The following is a 13,594-nucleotide window of genomic DNA, read 5'->3' as shown; positions in this document are numbered from 1 at the left end:
ACAGCTTATGTAGCTCCAGGGCAAACAAAAAACTCAGTTTGGACCAAAAACATATTTTGGCCAAGCAATTAACATAAGAGGAAAATAAAATTGTGATGAGTTTAATTTTTTGCCACATATTATTTTAAGACATTAAAAACTGGTTTCTGAGATCTCAGAAATATAACCCATGCCCAAGAAAATGGCACAATGAGATTAAGAGACACAAATCTAATTAAATTTATAAGCAGTGTTTAGCTTTTGTGTTGGTAATAAGACTGGAAGGAACAGTGACCAAAACATTTAAAAACAGAACTTCCTCAGACTGTAAATCACAGAGTCTCACAGAGAGGAAGTGAGAGGTGAGGACTCAGACCAGCACTCCGAACACTTCCAGATCAGACTTAAATCAAACCCTAAACCACTCTAAGCACTCTCTTATGTATATCTGTGGTCTTTGCCTAAATCCTAATTTACACCACAGTCATTTTGTGGTCACCCCCCCCCCCACACACACACACACAAAAAGGCACACGAGTGAAAGCAAACATTTCCAACAGCAGCAAAATTCCCAACTCCATGCCAAAAAGTGCCGACCTCTGCTGCTGTCTCCGGATCAGAGAAGCATCCCTGATTCCTCCCCCACATCTGAGCCGTCAGCTCTGGGTAGAGCGCTTCCGCACACAACGCCACTTGCTGGCCGCAGTGTGCCACGTACACTGGAGGCCAGAAGCGTGAGGACACCAGCAGGTCGACGTGATCGCGGGCACTCTCTCCACGCACCAGGTACTTCGAGCCGCACACCACCTGAGCCATGAGCAAAGAGCTCATAAATAACTGCACTCACCATACAGTATGCCACCAGCATCCAGAGCAATAAACAGTGAATTAAAAGAATTCACTGATGATATTTAATATTAAAATGTTAAATGATATTGTGGCTAAGAATGTAGGGAATCTAGCAGGAAGCAGTCAGTATGATTTAACCATCCACACCCTGTTAGCAGGACCAGCGTTTAAATGAGCAGGACCCGATGTTTGAACATTTGATTGACTGATGTAGTGAGCAATCATGGAACTGCTTGATTCAGACCGTTGGGCGGTTGGCCGGGAGCACGAAGGGGCGGGGCAGGTAGTTACCTGGTGAGGGCACACCTTGCTGAGTTTGCCTGCAGTGAGGTGGGAGGGGGGCTGGGGGCCAGTTGAGAGGCCGTTTTGTATTTGTGTGTAGAGCAAGCACACGGACACCATCAACTCGTCCTAAAGGAAACACACACAATCTGTCCCTCTATACTAGTAAAAAACTACCATTATATAAAACAGCGTGTGTGTGTTTGCCTACGTATGCATGCGTGAGTGTGTACGTCTGTGTTTTTGTTTATGCATGTGTGTATTTCTGTGAATGTGTGTTTATGCACATGTGTGAATGTGTGTGTGTATGCATGTGTGTGTATGCATGTGTGTTTAGGCATGTGTTTGAAAACATCTGTATGCATGTGTGCACGCAAGTGTGTGAATGCATGTGTATACGTGTATATGCAGGTATATGAATGCCTGTGTATGCATGGGCGTGTGCGCGTGCGTATGCGTGTGTGTGTGTGTGTGTGTGTGTGTGTGTGTGTGTGGTGTGTGCGTGTGTGCGTGTGTGCGTGCGTGTATGCATGCGTGAGCATGTGTGTGTGTGTGTGTGTGTGTGCACGTGTGCATGTGTATGTGCGCGTGTGTGTGCGTATTTGCGTGTGCGCGTATATGCATGCATATGCATGTGTGTATGTGTTTCCTGTACCTTGCTGCTGTACGGTGCTGAGGTCATTCCACACTGCTCCAGGATGTGCCGAAGTTCCTCCTCACTGTGCTGGTCCATCTGCTCAGGCCTCAGCTGACCGTCGTGGATCAGACGCATCAGAACCGACGCATCTCCTGACACAGGCAGCACGCGCACACACACACACACACACACACACACACACACACACACACTCAGAACCACAGCACAGAAGTGCCTTCGGGCCTCTACAGTGTCAGGACAGATCGCGACCCAGTGGTGGAGGCCAGGACTGCCGGTGTGTGACGGGGACGGTTTTTGCTCTTTATGTGTAGTTAGTGTTGTCCCCTCGCTCCAGCCAGTCCCACAGGGGCAGGGACACACATCCGCTGTCCATCCACTGGGACACTGCTCACACACACACACACACACCACACACACACACAACACACACACACACACACACACACACACACACACACACACACACACACACACACACACACACACAGGCCTACTGTCATGTACAGGGATCGCACTCCTCCTCTCACCTGTGTGCGGTGCCTCCGTAGCGATCTTGTCCTTCTCAGCGTTGACGACCACAGCACCCCTCATTAGCGGGGGGAAGAACGGAGCGATGATGGAGGCGTCGACGCGGGTGATGGAGACGCTGGAGGGGAAGGCAGCCTGCTCCAGGGCCTCAGCCTCCATCGCCAGCCAGAACTCATCCACCTGCACCTCCTCAGAGGCCTGGAAGTCCGGCCACGTGAACTGCACAGAGGGAGAGAGAGAGAGATGGAGAGAGAGTGAGTTAGAGAGATAAAAAGAGAGACAGAGTGAGAGATGAAGAGAGATGGAGAGAAAGAAAAATGAATGAGGACAGATGAAGATGAAAGTGGTGTAGCTTCTCCGCCCCACACCTCTGTGTGTAACCCCACATTGTAATTTTACCTCCACGTTTTTCAGCTGCAGGACTGTGCTCGAGCTGCGCTGCGCAATCTCCAGTTTAGGGGCAATGCCACACACCCCACAGATCATGTCATTGTAGTCGCGCACTGTCAGACATTCAAATGCCCAATAACCACTGCACAGCAGCTCCTGGACACGGGCACGCTCATCTGAGCTCAGTGTACAACCTGGGAGAAGAGCGGAGGGAGGGTGGAGAGAGGGAGGAGAGAGGAGAGGAGAGGAGAGAGGAGAGGAGAGGAGAGGAGAGAGGGAGGAGAGGAGAGAGGGAGGAGAGAGGAGAGGAGAGAGTGAGGAGAGAGAGGGAGGAGAGGAGAGAGGAGAGGAGAGAGGGAGGAGAGGAGAGGAGAGGAGAGAGGAGAGGAGAGAGTGAGGAGAGAGAGGGAGGAGAGAGAGGGAGGAGAGGAGAGAGGGAGGAGAGAGGAGAGGAGAGAGGAGAAGAGAGAGGGAGGAGAGGAGAGAGGGAGGAGAGGAGAGGAGAGAGGATAGGAGAGAGGGAGGAGAGGAGCAAGGGAGGAGAGAGGACAGGAGGAGAGGAGAGGAGAGAGGGAGGAGAGGAGAGGAGAGAGGATAGGAGAGAGGGAGGAGAGGAGCAAGGGAGGAGAGAGGACAGGAGGAGAGGAGAGGAGAGGAGAGAGGGAGGAGAGAGGAGAGGAGAGAGGGAGGAGAGAGGAGAGGAGAGAGGGAGGAGAGGAGAGAGGGAGGAGAGAGGACAGGAGGAGAGAAGAGGAGAGAGAGGAGAGGGGAGGAGAGGAGAGGAGAGAGAGGGAGGAGAGGAAAGAGGGAGGAGGAGAGGAGAAGAGATGAAAGGAGGAGAGGACAATATGCCAGGATGAAGAGAAAATTATAGGAGGTGAAAGGGTGTAATCTAACTGCTAGAAAACTATTTACTCTGCAGTGTCTGCTGTGTGTAAACAAAAACTACATAAAACATAACACACACACATACACAAGATAAGTGTAAACATGACAGAAAGCTGGTGTACCTGCTGGAGTGTGTGTGTTGTTCAGGATGGTGAAGGCAGCGAGGGACGGCTCCTGGCCCAGTCTGATCTCAGATCGGATCTTAAAGAAGAGGTCCAGACTAGCCAGCAGCTGGTTACCCACGTTAAACAAACCTTAGACACACAAGCACACACATGAGCATTCTGCATGCATACCTTAATGGAGAAGTGTGTGTGTGCGTACCTGGGTGTAAGTCGATGAAGCTGTGCATGGCCAAGCACTGCCCGTTCATACACATCTTCAGCTGCAGAGAAAACTGGCTGCAGTAGAGACTCTGTCACTAACCAGCAACTGCTGCTGCCCTGCTATTGAACAACTACAACACACACACATGCACACACAGTAAGTAGTGCCCCTCTATAGAAGAACTAAACACAAATATGATACAACAAATAAACCAATAAGCAGCAACTTAATGTGTTATAAGTGTGTACGTAAGGGTGTGTGTGTGTGTGTGTGCATGTCTAAGTGTTTATGTAAGGGTGTGTTTAAGTGTGTGTAAGGGTGTGTGCTTGCATGTCTGTGTGCGTGTGTGCACGTGTAAGTGTGTACGTAAGGGTGTGTGTACGTGTGTGTGTGTGCATGTCTAAGTGTTTATGTAAGGGTGTGTTTAAGTGTGTGTAAGGGTGTGTGCTTGCATGTCTGTGTGCGGGTGTGCACGTGTAAGTGTGTACGTAAGGGTGTGTGTGTGTGTGTGTGTGTGTGTGGTGTGTGTGTGTGCATGTCTAAGTGTTTATGTAAGGGTGTGTTTAAGTGTGTGTAAGGGTGTGTGCTTGCATGTCTGTGTGCGTGTAAGTGTGTACGTAAGGGTGTGTGTATGTGTGTGTGTGTGTGTGTGCATGTCTAAGTGTTTATGTAAGGGTGTGTTTAAGTGTGTGTAAGGGTGTGTGCTTGCATGTCTGTGTGCGTGTGTGCACGTGTAAGTGTGTACGTAAGGGTGTGTGTGTGTGTGCGTGTCTAAGTGTTTATGTAAGGGTGTGTTTAAGTGTGTGTAAGGGTGTGTGCTTGCATGTCTGTGTGCGTGTGTGCACGTGTTAAGTGTGGTACGTAAGGGGTGTGTATGTGTTGTGTGTGTGTGTGTGCATGTCTAAGTGTTTATGTAAGGGTGTGTTTAAGGTGTGTAAGGGTGTGTGCTTGCATGTCTGTGTGCGTGTGTGCACGTGTAAGTGTGTATGTAAGGGTGTGTGTGTGTGTGTGTGTGTGTGTGTGTCTAAGTGTTTATGTAAGGGTGTGTTTAAGTGTGTGTAAGGGTGTGTGCTTGCCATGTCCTGTGTGCGTGTGTGCACGTGTAAGTTGTGTATGTAAGGGTGCTGTGTGTGTGTGTGTGTGCATGTCTAAGTGTGTATGTAAGGGTGTGTTTAAGTGTGTGTAAGGGTGTGTGCTTGCATGTCTGTGTGCGTGTGTGCACGTGTAAGTGTGTACGTAAGGGTGTGTTTAAGTGTGTGTAAGGGTGTGTGCTTGCATGTCTGTGTGCGTGTGTGCACGTGTAAGTGTGTATGTAAGGGTGTGTAAGGGTGTGTGCTTGCATGTCTGTGTGCGGGTGTGCACGTGTAAGTGTATACGTAAGGGTGTGTGTGTGTGTGTGTGTGTGTGTGTGTGTGCGTGTCTAAGTGTTTATGTAAGGGTGTGTTTAAGTGTGTGTAAGGGTGTGTGCTTGCATGTCTGTGTGCGGGTGTGCACGTGTAAGTGTGTACGTAAGGGTGTGTGTGTGTGTGTGTGTGTGTGTGTGTGTGCGTGTCTAAGTGTTTATGTAAGGGTGTGTTTAAGTGTGTGTAAGGGTGTGTGCTTGCATGTCTGTGTGCGGGTGTGCACGTGTAAGTGTGTATGTAAGGGTGTGTGTGTGTGTGTGTGTGTGTGTGTGTGTGTGTGCGTGTCTAAGTGTTTATGTAAGGGTGTGTTTAAGTGTGTGTAAGGGTGTGTGCTTGCATGTCTGTGTGCGGGTGTGCACGTGTAAGTGTGTATGTAAGGGTGTGTGTGTGCATGTCTAAGTGTGTACGTAAGGGTGTGTTTAAGTGTGTGTAAGGGTGTGTGCTTGCATGTCTGTGTGCGGGTGTGCACGTGTAAGTGTGTACGTAAGGGTGTGTGTGTGTGTGTGTGTGTGTGTGTGTGTGTGTGCATGTCTAAGTGTTTATGTAAGGGTGTGTTTAAGTGTGTGTAAGGGTGTGTGCTTGCATGTCTGTGTGCGGGTGTGCACGTGTAAGTGTGTACGTAAGGGTGTGTGTGTGTGTGTGTGTGTGTGCATGTCTAAGTGTTTATGTAAGGGTGTGTTTAAGTGTGTGTAAGGGTGTGTGTGTGCGTGTCTAAGTGTGTACGTAAGGGTGTGTGTGTGTGTGTGTGTGTGCGTGTCTAAGTGTTTATGTAAGGGTGTGTTTAAGTGTGTGTAAGGGTGTGTGCTTGCATGTCTGTGTGCGTGTGTGCACGTGTAAGTGTGTATGTAAGGGTGTGTGTGTGTGTGTGTGTGTGTGTGTCTAAGTGTTTATGTAAGGGTGTGTTTAAGTGTGTGTAAGGGTGTGTGCTTGCATGTCTGTGTGCGGGTGTGCACGTGTAAGTGTGTACGTAAGGGTGTGTGTGTGTGTGTGTGTGTGTGTGTGTGTGTGTGCGTGTCTAAGTGTTTATGTAAGGGTGTGTTTAAGTGTGTGTAAGGGTGTGTGCTTGCATGTCTGTGTGCGTGTGTGCACGTGTAAGTGTGTACGTAAGGGTGTGTGTGTGTGTGTGTGTGTGTGTGTGTGTGTGTGTGTGCGTGTCTAAGTGTTTATGTAAGGGTGTGTTTAAGTGTGTGTAAGGGTGTGTGCTTGCATGTCTGTGTGCGTGTGTGCACGTGTAAGTGTGTATGTAAGGGTGTGTGTGTGTGTGTGTGTGTGTGTGTCTAAGTGTTTATGTAAGGGTGTGTTTAAGTGTGTGTAAGGGTGTGTGCTTGCATGTCTGTGTGCGGGTGTGCACGTGTAAGTGTGTATGTAAGGGTGTGTGTGTGTGTGTGTGTGTGTGTGTGTGTGTGTGAGTGTCTAAGTGTTTATGTAAGGGTGTGTTAAGTGTGTGTAAGGGTGTGTGCTTGCATGTCTGTGTGCGTGTGCGCACGTGTAAGTGTGTACGTAAGGGTGTGTGTGTGTGTGGTGTGTGTGTGTGTGTGTGTGTGTGTGTGTGTGCGTGTCTAAGTGTGTACGTAAGGGTGTGTTTAAGTGTGTGTAAGGGTGTGTGCTTGCATGTCTGTGTGCGTGTGTGCACGTGTAAGTGTGTATGTATGGGTGTGTGTGTGTGTGTGTGTGTGTGTGTGTGCATGTCTAAGTGTTTATGTAAGGGTGTGTTTAAGTGTGTGTAAGGGTGTGTGCTTGCATGTCTGTGTGCGTGTGTGCACGTGTAAGTGTGTATGTAAGGGTGTGTGGTGTGTGTGTGTGTGTGTGTGTGTTCCTCCCCTCACCCTCCTCCTCCTCTGTACAAACGGATAGTGGCACAGGCTGCAGTGTGTGGCTGGAGGTTCATAGAAACTCGGCCACCCATCACGAACGGATTCCTCCTCCTCCTCCTCCTCCTCCTCCTCCTCCTCCTCCTCCTCGTGCTCCGCCCCCCTCTGTGCGTCTGTGCGCGGTTCAGGCGGGCGGACGAGGTCCAGGGCTGTGCTGCAGCTCGGCCTCGCTCTCGGGGAAGTGCAGGGCCCGTCGGAGCAGGGCCACGGTGGACTGGCGCTGCACCTCCCTCTGCGCAGGAGTCAAGCCCGACGACACGTCCAGCCGGAGCGCCGAGCCGTCCACTGTCTCCGGGGACGATGCCTACAGAGGAAACGCTGGGGGTCAGAGATGTGCGCGTGGAGGCGAGGTGGGGCGCCTGCAACCGCCGCTAATGCTAAACCACACCACTGCTCAGGATAAACATGCAAACGTCTGATGGGCCTCCTGTTATAGTGCTCGGGCAGTACTTATAACACACACACACACACACACACGAGCAAATGCACACAAAATAGTGATATAAAGAACAGAACAAACATGTGAACAAAAATGTGAAGCCATGGTCCCAAGCAAAGCCCAGCGTGCAATATGTGTATATGTGTAAGTAAGGGTGTGTGTAAGTGTGTGCAAGGGTGTGTGCCAGTGTGTGTGTGTGTGTGTGTGTGTGTGTGTGTGTGTGTGCATTCAGTGAGGCAGCAGCTCACCGTGGCACTGGTGTTCTTGGCCACCTTGCTAGAGAGCTCGCAGCCGCAGCTGGGACAGAAGGCGGGCTTGTGTCTGTTCTTATAGACGTAACCACAGGAGGGGTTTTTACATCTGCCCCTGCCCCGCGCGGTGGACAAGCCCAGAGCCTGACAACACAAACCCGTCAGGCCCAGAGACACGAGATACAACCTCCACACAGTCAGAGTATTTATCTACAATTAGAACTACATGAACGATGTCTGGATCACACGTTTCATTGTCATGAGTGGCAGAAATCTAGCGTAACGCTGTAATGTGGTTCAGTAATGCACCGAGCGCAGACTAACCAGTGAGGAGCTGGCGCTCTGTTTGAAAGGCACCACGGACAGAATCTTCACTCCGCTGTCCGTCACTATGTACTGGCTGCTGTTGATGGCTGTCGGTTTCTAAAAACACAGCGGGGCAGGAAGGAAAGATGAGGCCTCTCAGACAAGCGCTGTGGGGCAGAATGAAACAGACCCGCTCACGCAACGTTGAAGTGGTGTTAGGATGACGAGGGCTGCGCTAGCCGGGCGGGGCCTCCCCCACCCTGGGCGGGGCCTCACCTGCTCTAAGGTACTGGCGGGTACTGAGTGGCCCAGTTGCTTCAGGGTGCTGGGTTTCAGACCCAGTGTCCTCTCAGCGCCAGGCTTCACTGCACAAACCAACACACCAGTTACAGACTCTCTCTCCTGACACACTTACCTTTACATGGCTTCACGTGGTGGACGCTTTCATCCAAAATGACAAAATATGTCCAAATACCTCACAAGTATATGATTATCACTACTGAAATCAACTATGGTGCAAATGCCATAAGACCAAGAACACTTTACAAATGATAATAGACTTAAAATACTTAATTCAAACAATAGCTTTTTTTAAACACAGATGTCACGTAAAGGTACGTAATAAAAACTTACCTGTTCTGTTCACTTTCGCGTCTCTTTTAACTTTGTCTGGAGGCACTGCAATCCACTGAAAGAGCGCTGTTTGAGACGGAACACTTCATTCAGCAGAACGCTCCCCAGGGTCTCCCCTCCACACACGCACGCACGCACACGCGTAACTGAGCCGTCTGATGTGTTTCTGTACAGTGTTGTGCTATGAAGCGTCTGTGTAGACTGGTGGCGTGTGTGGACCGGTGGCATGTGTGGACCGGTGGCGTGTGTGGACCGGTGGCGTGTGTGGACCGGTGGCGTGTGTACACTGGTGGCGTGTGTGGACTGGTGGCGTGTGTGGACTGGTGGCGTGTGTGGACTGGTGGTATGTGTACACCGGTGGTGTGTGTAGACTGATGGCGTGTGTAGACTGGTGATGTGCATAGACTGGTAGCGGGTCTTACTGGGGGATGCGGGCGCAGGTAGAATGGCTCGAATGCGCCGTTTCTGTCCACTGCTGGCGCTCCCGTCTTTGCCAATGAGCCGGACACGAGCTCCGCTCAGCCCTCTGCACATGAACACATGACTCACCCTCAGCCTAAAGCCATCCTACAACCATTACCCCTCAGACTCATTAGAAAGGTGTAGAACACAACAGTCACCTCACAAATAATTTTAAAAAAAATCGCCAGTTAAAAAAAATACAATTTAACTTAAATTAATGTGCTTTTAAAATAACTATTAACCCCAAAAAGGGCAGAAAAAACTTCTAATCCGTTTATAATAAATTTGCTCACATGATAGCGGTTGATTCAGTACACCGAGAGGCGTCTGAATTGCTGATGAGGGCGCCATCTGCTGGTTGACAGGCGATAACAGCATCCGTCTTTTCTCTCTTCCGACGTGCACGCTTCAGGGCGCGGGCCGGCCCTGCTCCGCCCCTTCCTGCAGGACTGGCATCCTGAGCTCCTGCATGAACGTCTGCCTTCTCCGTCGTGTTTTCTGTAGCCTCTCCCTGTCCCGCGTCCGCGACAAACGTCAGGACAGTGTCCCGAGTTGCCATTTCAGAGTGCGGGAGAGCGGAACAGACCTCGTCATCCTGACCCTTCTGCGGTTTCCGTGGAGAGGATGCAGCACCAGGTGCTGCTCCTTTGGCCACCTACAGTTCACATATCTGTCAGCTGCACTGGGCATGTTAATACACCTACAACTTCCCCCCAGAACCAAGCTCAATATTAAAACAATGTCAACCGTTCAAATGTTAAAACTTCCTATTTTAAAGCAAAGAGACTTTATTAAGGCGTAGTGCATGGCAGGAGATGCCACACGTGACAGACACAGACTAAGAAGCGGGAGTTGTGAGACTCACAGGGGGGAACCCACTTGCCCCCGAGGTGCTGACCGCAGTCTGGACACTGGGGCGGTTTGTGACGATGTCACGTACTGTGAACGCACACCCCGGGTGCTGCAGCTGCCTCGGCCCCTCCTCGTGTACTTATTGACTTAAAAAACAAACAAACCAGTTTTAAATGGTTAAAAAGTTTCAAACCTTCAAATGTGTATTCACTGTGTTAGTACATATTGTAGGTTATTGTTTATTGTACTGATGCTGACTGCTCCTATGTCGACTAACTCAGTACTACTGTTTATTGCACTTATTATTGTCTGAGTACAGAGCTTATATGTATTTTGCACTTCTAGGCATCAGCACTGATCCCTGTATTTCTACAGTATTCTAGTTCATTGGTATCTTGGACTCTAACCTACTGTACTGTACTCGGATGTATTCTATGAGGAAATGACAAAGCACTTTTGTAAGCCACCCTGGATAAGAGCATCTGCTAAACGCCGTAAATGTAAATGTAATCGTGTGTGTGTTAAATCTAATGAGGGCGCCCAACAGCATTAATACGTATACAGCCTCAGAATAAAACTGATTAAAGGCACCAGAGTGGAGGACCTGCTGTGGTACTACTGACCAGTTTGAAAGAAGGCTTTGGTTCGGCTTTCACGCGGTTGACAGAGGGAGCATCACGAGCGAACCTGCTGCAGGAAGGACTTTATTCTCCAACAGCTCCTGAACAACAAAACGTCAAGGAATGGACTGCTGCCAAGTAATAAACTAGAATGCAAATGTAATTCATGCTTTCCGTCAAGCGTAGTGTATAATAGAAATTTGTTAAAAGTTGCATTAAAAAATATAAATATAAATATGTTTTGGGAAACAGATGAAGAACATTATACTCAAAAATTCTAAAATTATACTGAAACCGCAGCCAAGCATGAATTATATGCGAGTTCTGTGGACAGTCTAGCTTTTACTGACTTTTTCCACTGACCATTTTCATACAGGAAAAAATACTCATTTTATACATTACATCTTTGGTTCTTCTGTAGCATTTGTGTTAACAAAATAAACATTTAGCTAGATGTGCATGCTGCAACATTCGTGTGTATCTAACTGAAGGGAGAGTACAGAACACTGTGCTTTTGACAGCTTTTTTTGCACTTTTTTTTGCACAGGAAAATAGGATAAACTGGTAGTCTTACATGACTCGGGTATGATTGCAACCAGGTGTAGTGGCATCTGCTTGACCTGTGGCAAACACAGCTCCTCCCTCAAACCCTTCCTCTACTGCCATGCCAACGCCACCATAAGCCTCGCCCAACGCCCTGGCCTCTTCCTCCTTCACCAGCAGAGTGGCGCCATGGCGACGATTCTGGCCACAAAATCCGGAAGTCTTCTGGCTGAGGTGGAACACTGGGGCAAAAGTCCTTGATACGCAGCAGATTCTGCCCAGAGGCAGAGCTGTGTCTTCCCCCATAGCCCCCACACCCACACACTGCTCCACCAGCTCCACCTCACTACCCAGGGTCCAAGGGGGACACCAAGCCTTCCTGGACAGAGGCCTTGGGGACTTCCTGTCCGTCCTCCACGCACACTTCCACAGAGGTGCGGGCCTCTCGCTATCCAAAGGCGTCTTCGGTAAGGAGAACGTAATTGGTCCTCGGGAGGATTTTGCGGAAGCCCGGGACATCTCGGGAAGAAACTGCCGACTGAACGCTCTGTAGGAGGAGAAAACCACATACAAAATTCCAGAGCTTCCTAAACTCCAGTCTGGGCCTGACCACACTCAAATGCAATTATCCAGGCACTTGCTGCGACGTACTGAGATCCACGCCGTCCTTCTCCATCCTGGCCCTCTCCAGGTAGGAATCCTTTATATCGGCCACGTTGAGCCTCTTCCAGCTATCACTGATGCGCTTGTTGATCTCAGACTGGCGGCATGTCTGGATGTTCCTGCTGCAGGCCCTGATGCACGTCGAAGTAGTACAGCAGGTAGGCAGACCTGCAGAACACACGGACCCATTCACACCACTAATGATTGACCATTTACATCCTTTAGCTGGACACTTTTGTCCAAAGCGACCTACAACGACCGAATACATCTTGAGTAATTGAGGGTTAAGGTCTGTAAGAACTGTTGGGTCTTGCTCAGGGACGCAACAGTGGCAACTTGGCAGTGATGGGACTTGAACTGGCCAGTACCTTCACCGCTGAGCTTACCTCAGCCTAAGGAGGGTGGTGTTTCTTCCCCATAAAGGTGAGATCAGGGCCAGGGGGCCTGGGCCGTTACCTGGGCTTCTTCGGTTTGTCCGCATGTTCTCCACTGCCTTTGCCCCTCTTCTTCTTCTTGGGTAGTGGGAGGTCAACTAGCGTGTAACAGCTCTCCACCTCCTCCATCACCCCTCACCTCCGCTTCCCTCATACAGCACCTCCATCACCGGGACGGTTCTGAACAAACGCAACAGGAGAAACTCGGAAGGGAAGGCGAGAAGATGTAACGCGCAACACTATATTTGGATTACACTTAAATGCAGGAGCATTCGAATTATGGTTTAGATGCAAAATATCAATCAATTAATTAATTAACACTTAACGAATATATGCGAGTCATAAAATGCACATTTTTGTGAGCCTGCAAAGGTGATTGACAGACAGTAAGGTAAGTGTCCAGTGGTCGTCAGTTCCAGCCCTCTCTACACTATGGTTCATAATCCAAGATACTTGTAACCCAGACAACATCTTAATAACAAATGTTTGTTGACAAACATAATAATCAACTCCAAATGGCTTAGTTTCATGTAAATACATTGTATATTATGTATATTATCAACATCGATCACATAAGTTGTGATTGTTCATTTAGAGCGAGTGTTTATTTAGAACCAACAACAGCGGCATGTCTATAATAATAGTTTGACAGCGTGACACAAGCATGCTGTCACCGCCCTTGAAAGCGTCACCTAAAAGACCACCAAAAGGCCGATTTCTGATCTTAGCATTTACGTCTCAAAGGAAATTTTTCTGTAATGATGAGCCATGTCTGACTGGTATGCGGTCGGGGCGCCCCGTCCACAGATATATCCCACCGGTGAGAGAAATGTCGATTATTGGTAAGTCTCCATACTGAGTCCAAGCCCCAGGAGTTGTCCAATGAGCGACTGTCTTGTTGCAACCTTACCTCTATCCTTTTACGGATCCTTTTAAAATCTTCCAGACTACATATTAAACACGACGAAACGTTTCGTAGTCAGAATCCGTCGGCATTACGGAATTACGTGTCTAATGCGAGGTTGGGTTTTGAAGAAGAAAGACGATTTACGGATCTTTCCTCTCCTGTGTACCGTAAAAATGGCGCACTGTTGCTAAGGTCTACCGCCAATCCGGTGACGCGATGAATAAATAAAAGCCAATGGAAAGCGAGGTTTTAAACACGTGAAAAGTTTTGTTCTTAGTATGCAACATAAGCGGGGAACTAAATCTAAAA

General features: G+C 49.1%; 1 protein-coding gene across 1 annotated transcript in view; it reads right to left on the bottom strand.

Annotated features, from left to right (window-relative positions):
* hmgxb3 (HMG box domain containing 3) overlaps positions 1–13,453 on the bottom strand; it is a 17,135-nt gene extending 3,682 nt beyond the window's left edge. Inside the window, 28 exon segments of the mRNA XM_035536318.1 lie at positions 577–786; positions 1,120–1,239; positions 1,766–1,899; positions 2,296–2,515; positions 2,696–2,880; positions 3,697–3,828; positions 3,899–3,968; positions 3,970–4,005; positions 4,007–4,031; positions 7,131–7,150; positions 7,152–7,235; positions 7,270–7,479; positions 7,863–8,009; positions 8,190–8,288; positions 8,448–8,536; positions 8,805–8,870; positions 9,227–9,330; positions 9,560–9,943; positions 10,128–10,195; positions 10,197–10,264; positions 10,738–10,785; positions 10,788–10,843; positions 11,318–11,367; positions 11,369–11,638; positions 11,640–11,828; positions 11,934–12,044; positions 12,046–12,112; positions 12,401–13,453. Of these exon segments, the coding sequence (XP_035392211.1) occupies positions 577–786; positions 1,120–1,239; positions 1,766–1,899; positions 2,296–2,515; positions 2,696–2,880; positions 3,697–3,828; positions 3,899–3,968; positions 3,970–4,005; positions 4,007–4,031; positions 7,131–7,150; positions 7,152–7,235; positions 7,270–7,479; positions 7,863–8,009; positions 8,190–8,288; positions 8,448–8,536; positions 8,805–8,870; positions 9,227–9,330; positions 9,560–9,943; positions 10,128–10,195; positions 10,197–10,264; positions 10,738–10,785; positions 10,788–10,843; positions 11,318–11,367; positions 11,369–11,638; positions 11,640–11,828; positions 11,934–12,044; positions 12,046–12,112; positions 12,401–12,507 (3,369 nt within the window). The 5' untranslated portion in view covers positions 12,508–13,453.
* Positions 13,454–13,594: the final 141 nt, after the last annotated feature.

This window comes from Electrophorus electricus, chromosome 2 (genome assembly GCF_013358815.1).
Source record: "Electrophorus electricus isolate fEleEle1 chromosome 2, fEleEle1.pri, whole genome shotgun sequence".
In the NCBI taxonomy this organism is placed as follows: domain Eukaryota; kingdom Metazoa; phylum Chordata; class Actinopteri; order Gymnotiformes; family Gymnotidae; genus Electrophorus; species Electrophorus electricus.
The sequence above is the reverse complement of the archived record's forward strand: the minus strand, read 5'-3'. Positions and strand labels throughout refer to the sequence as shown.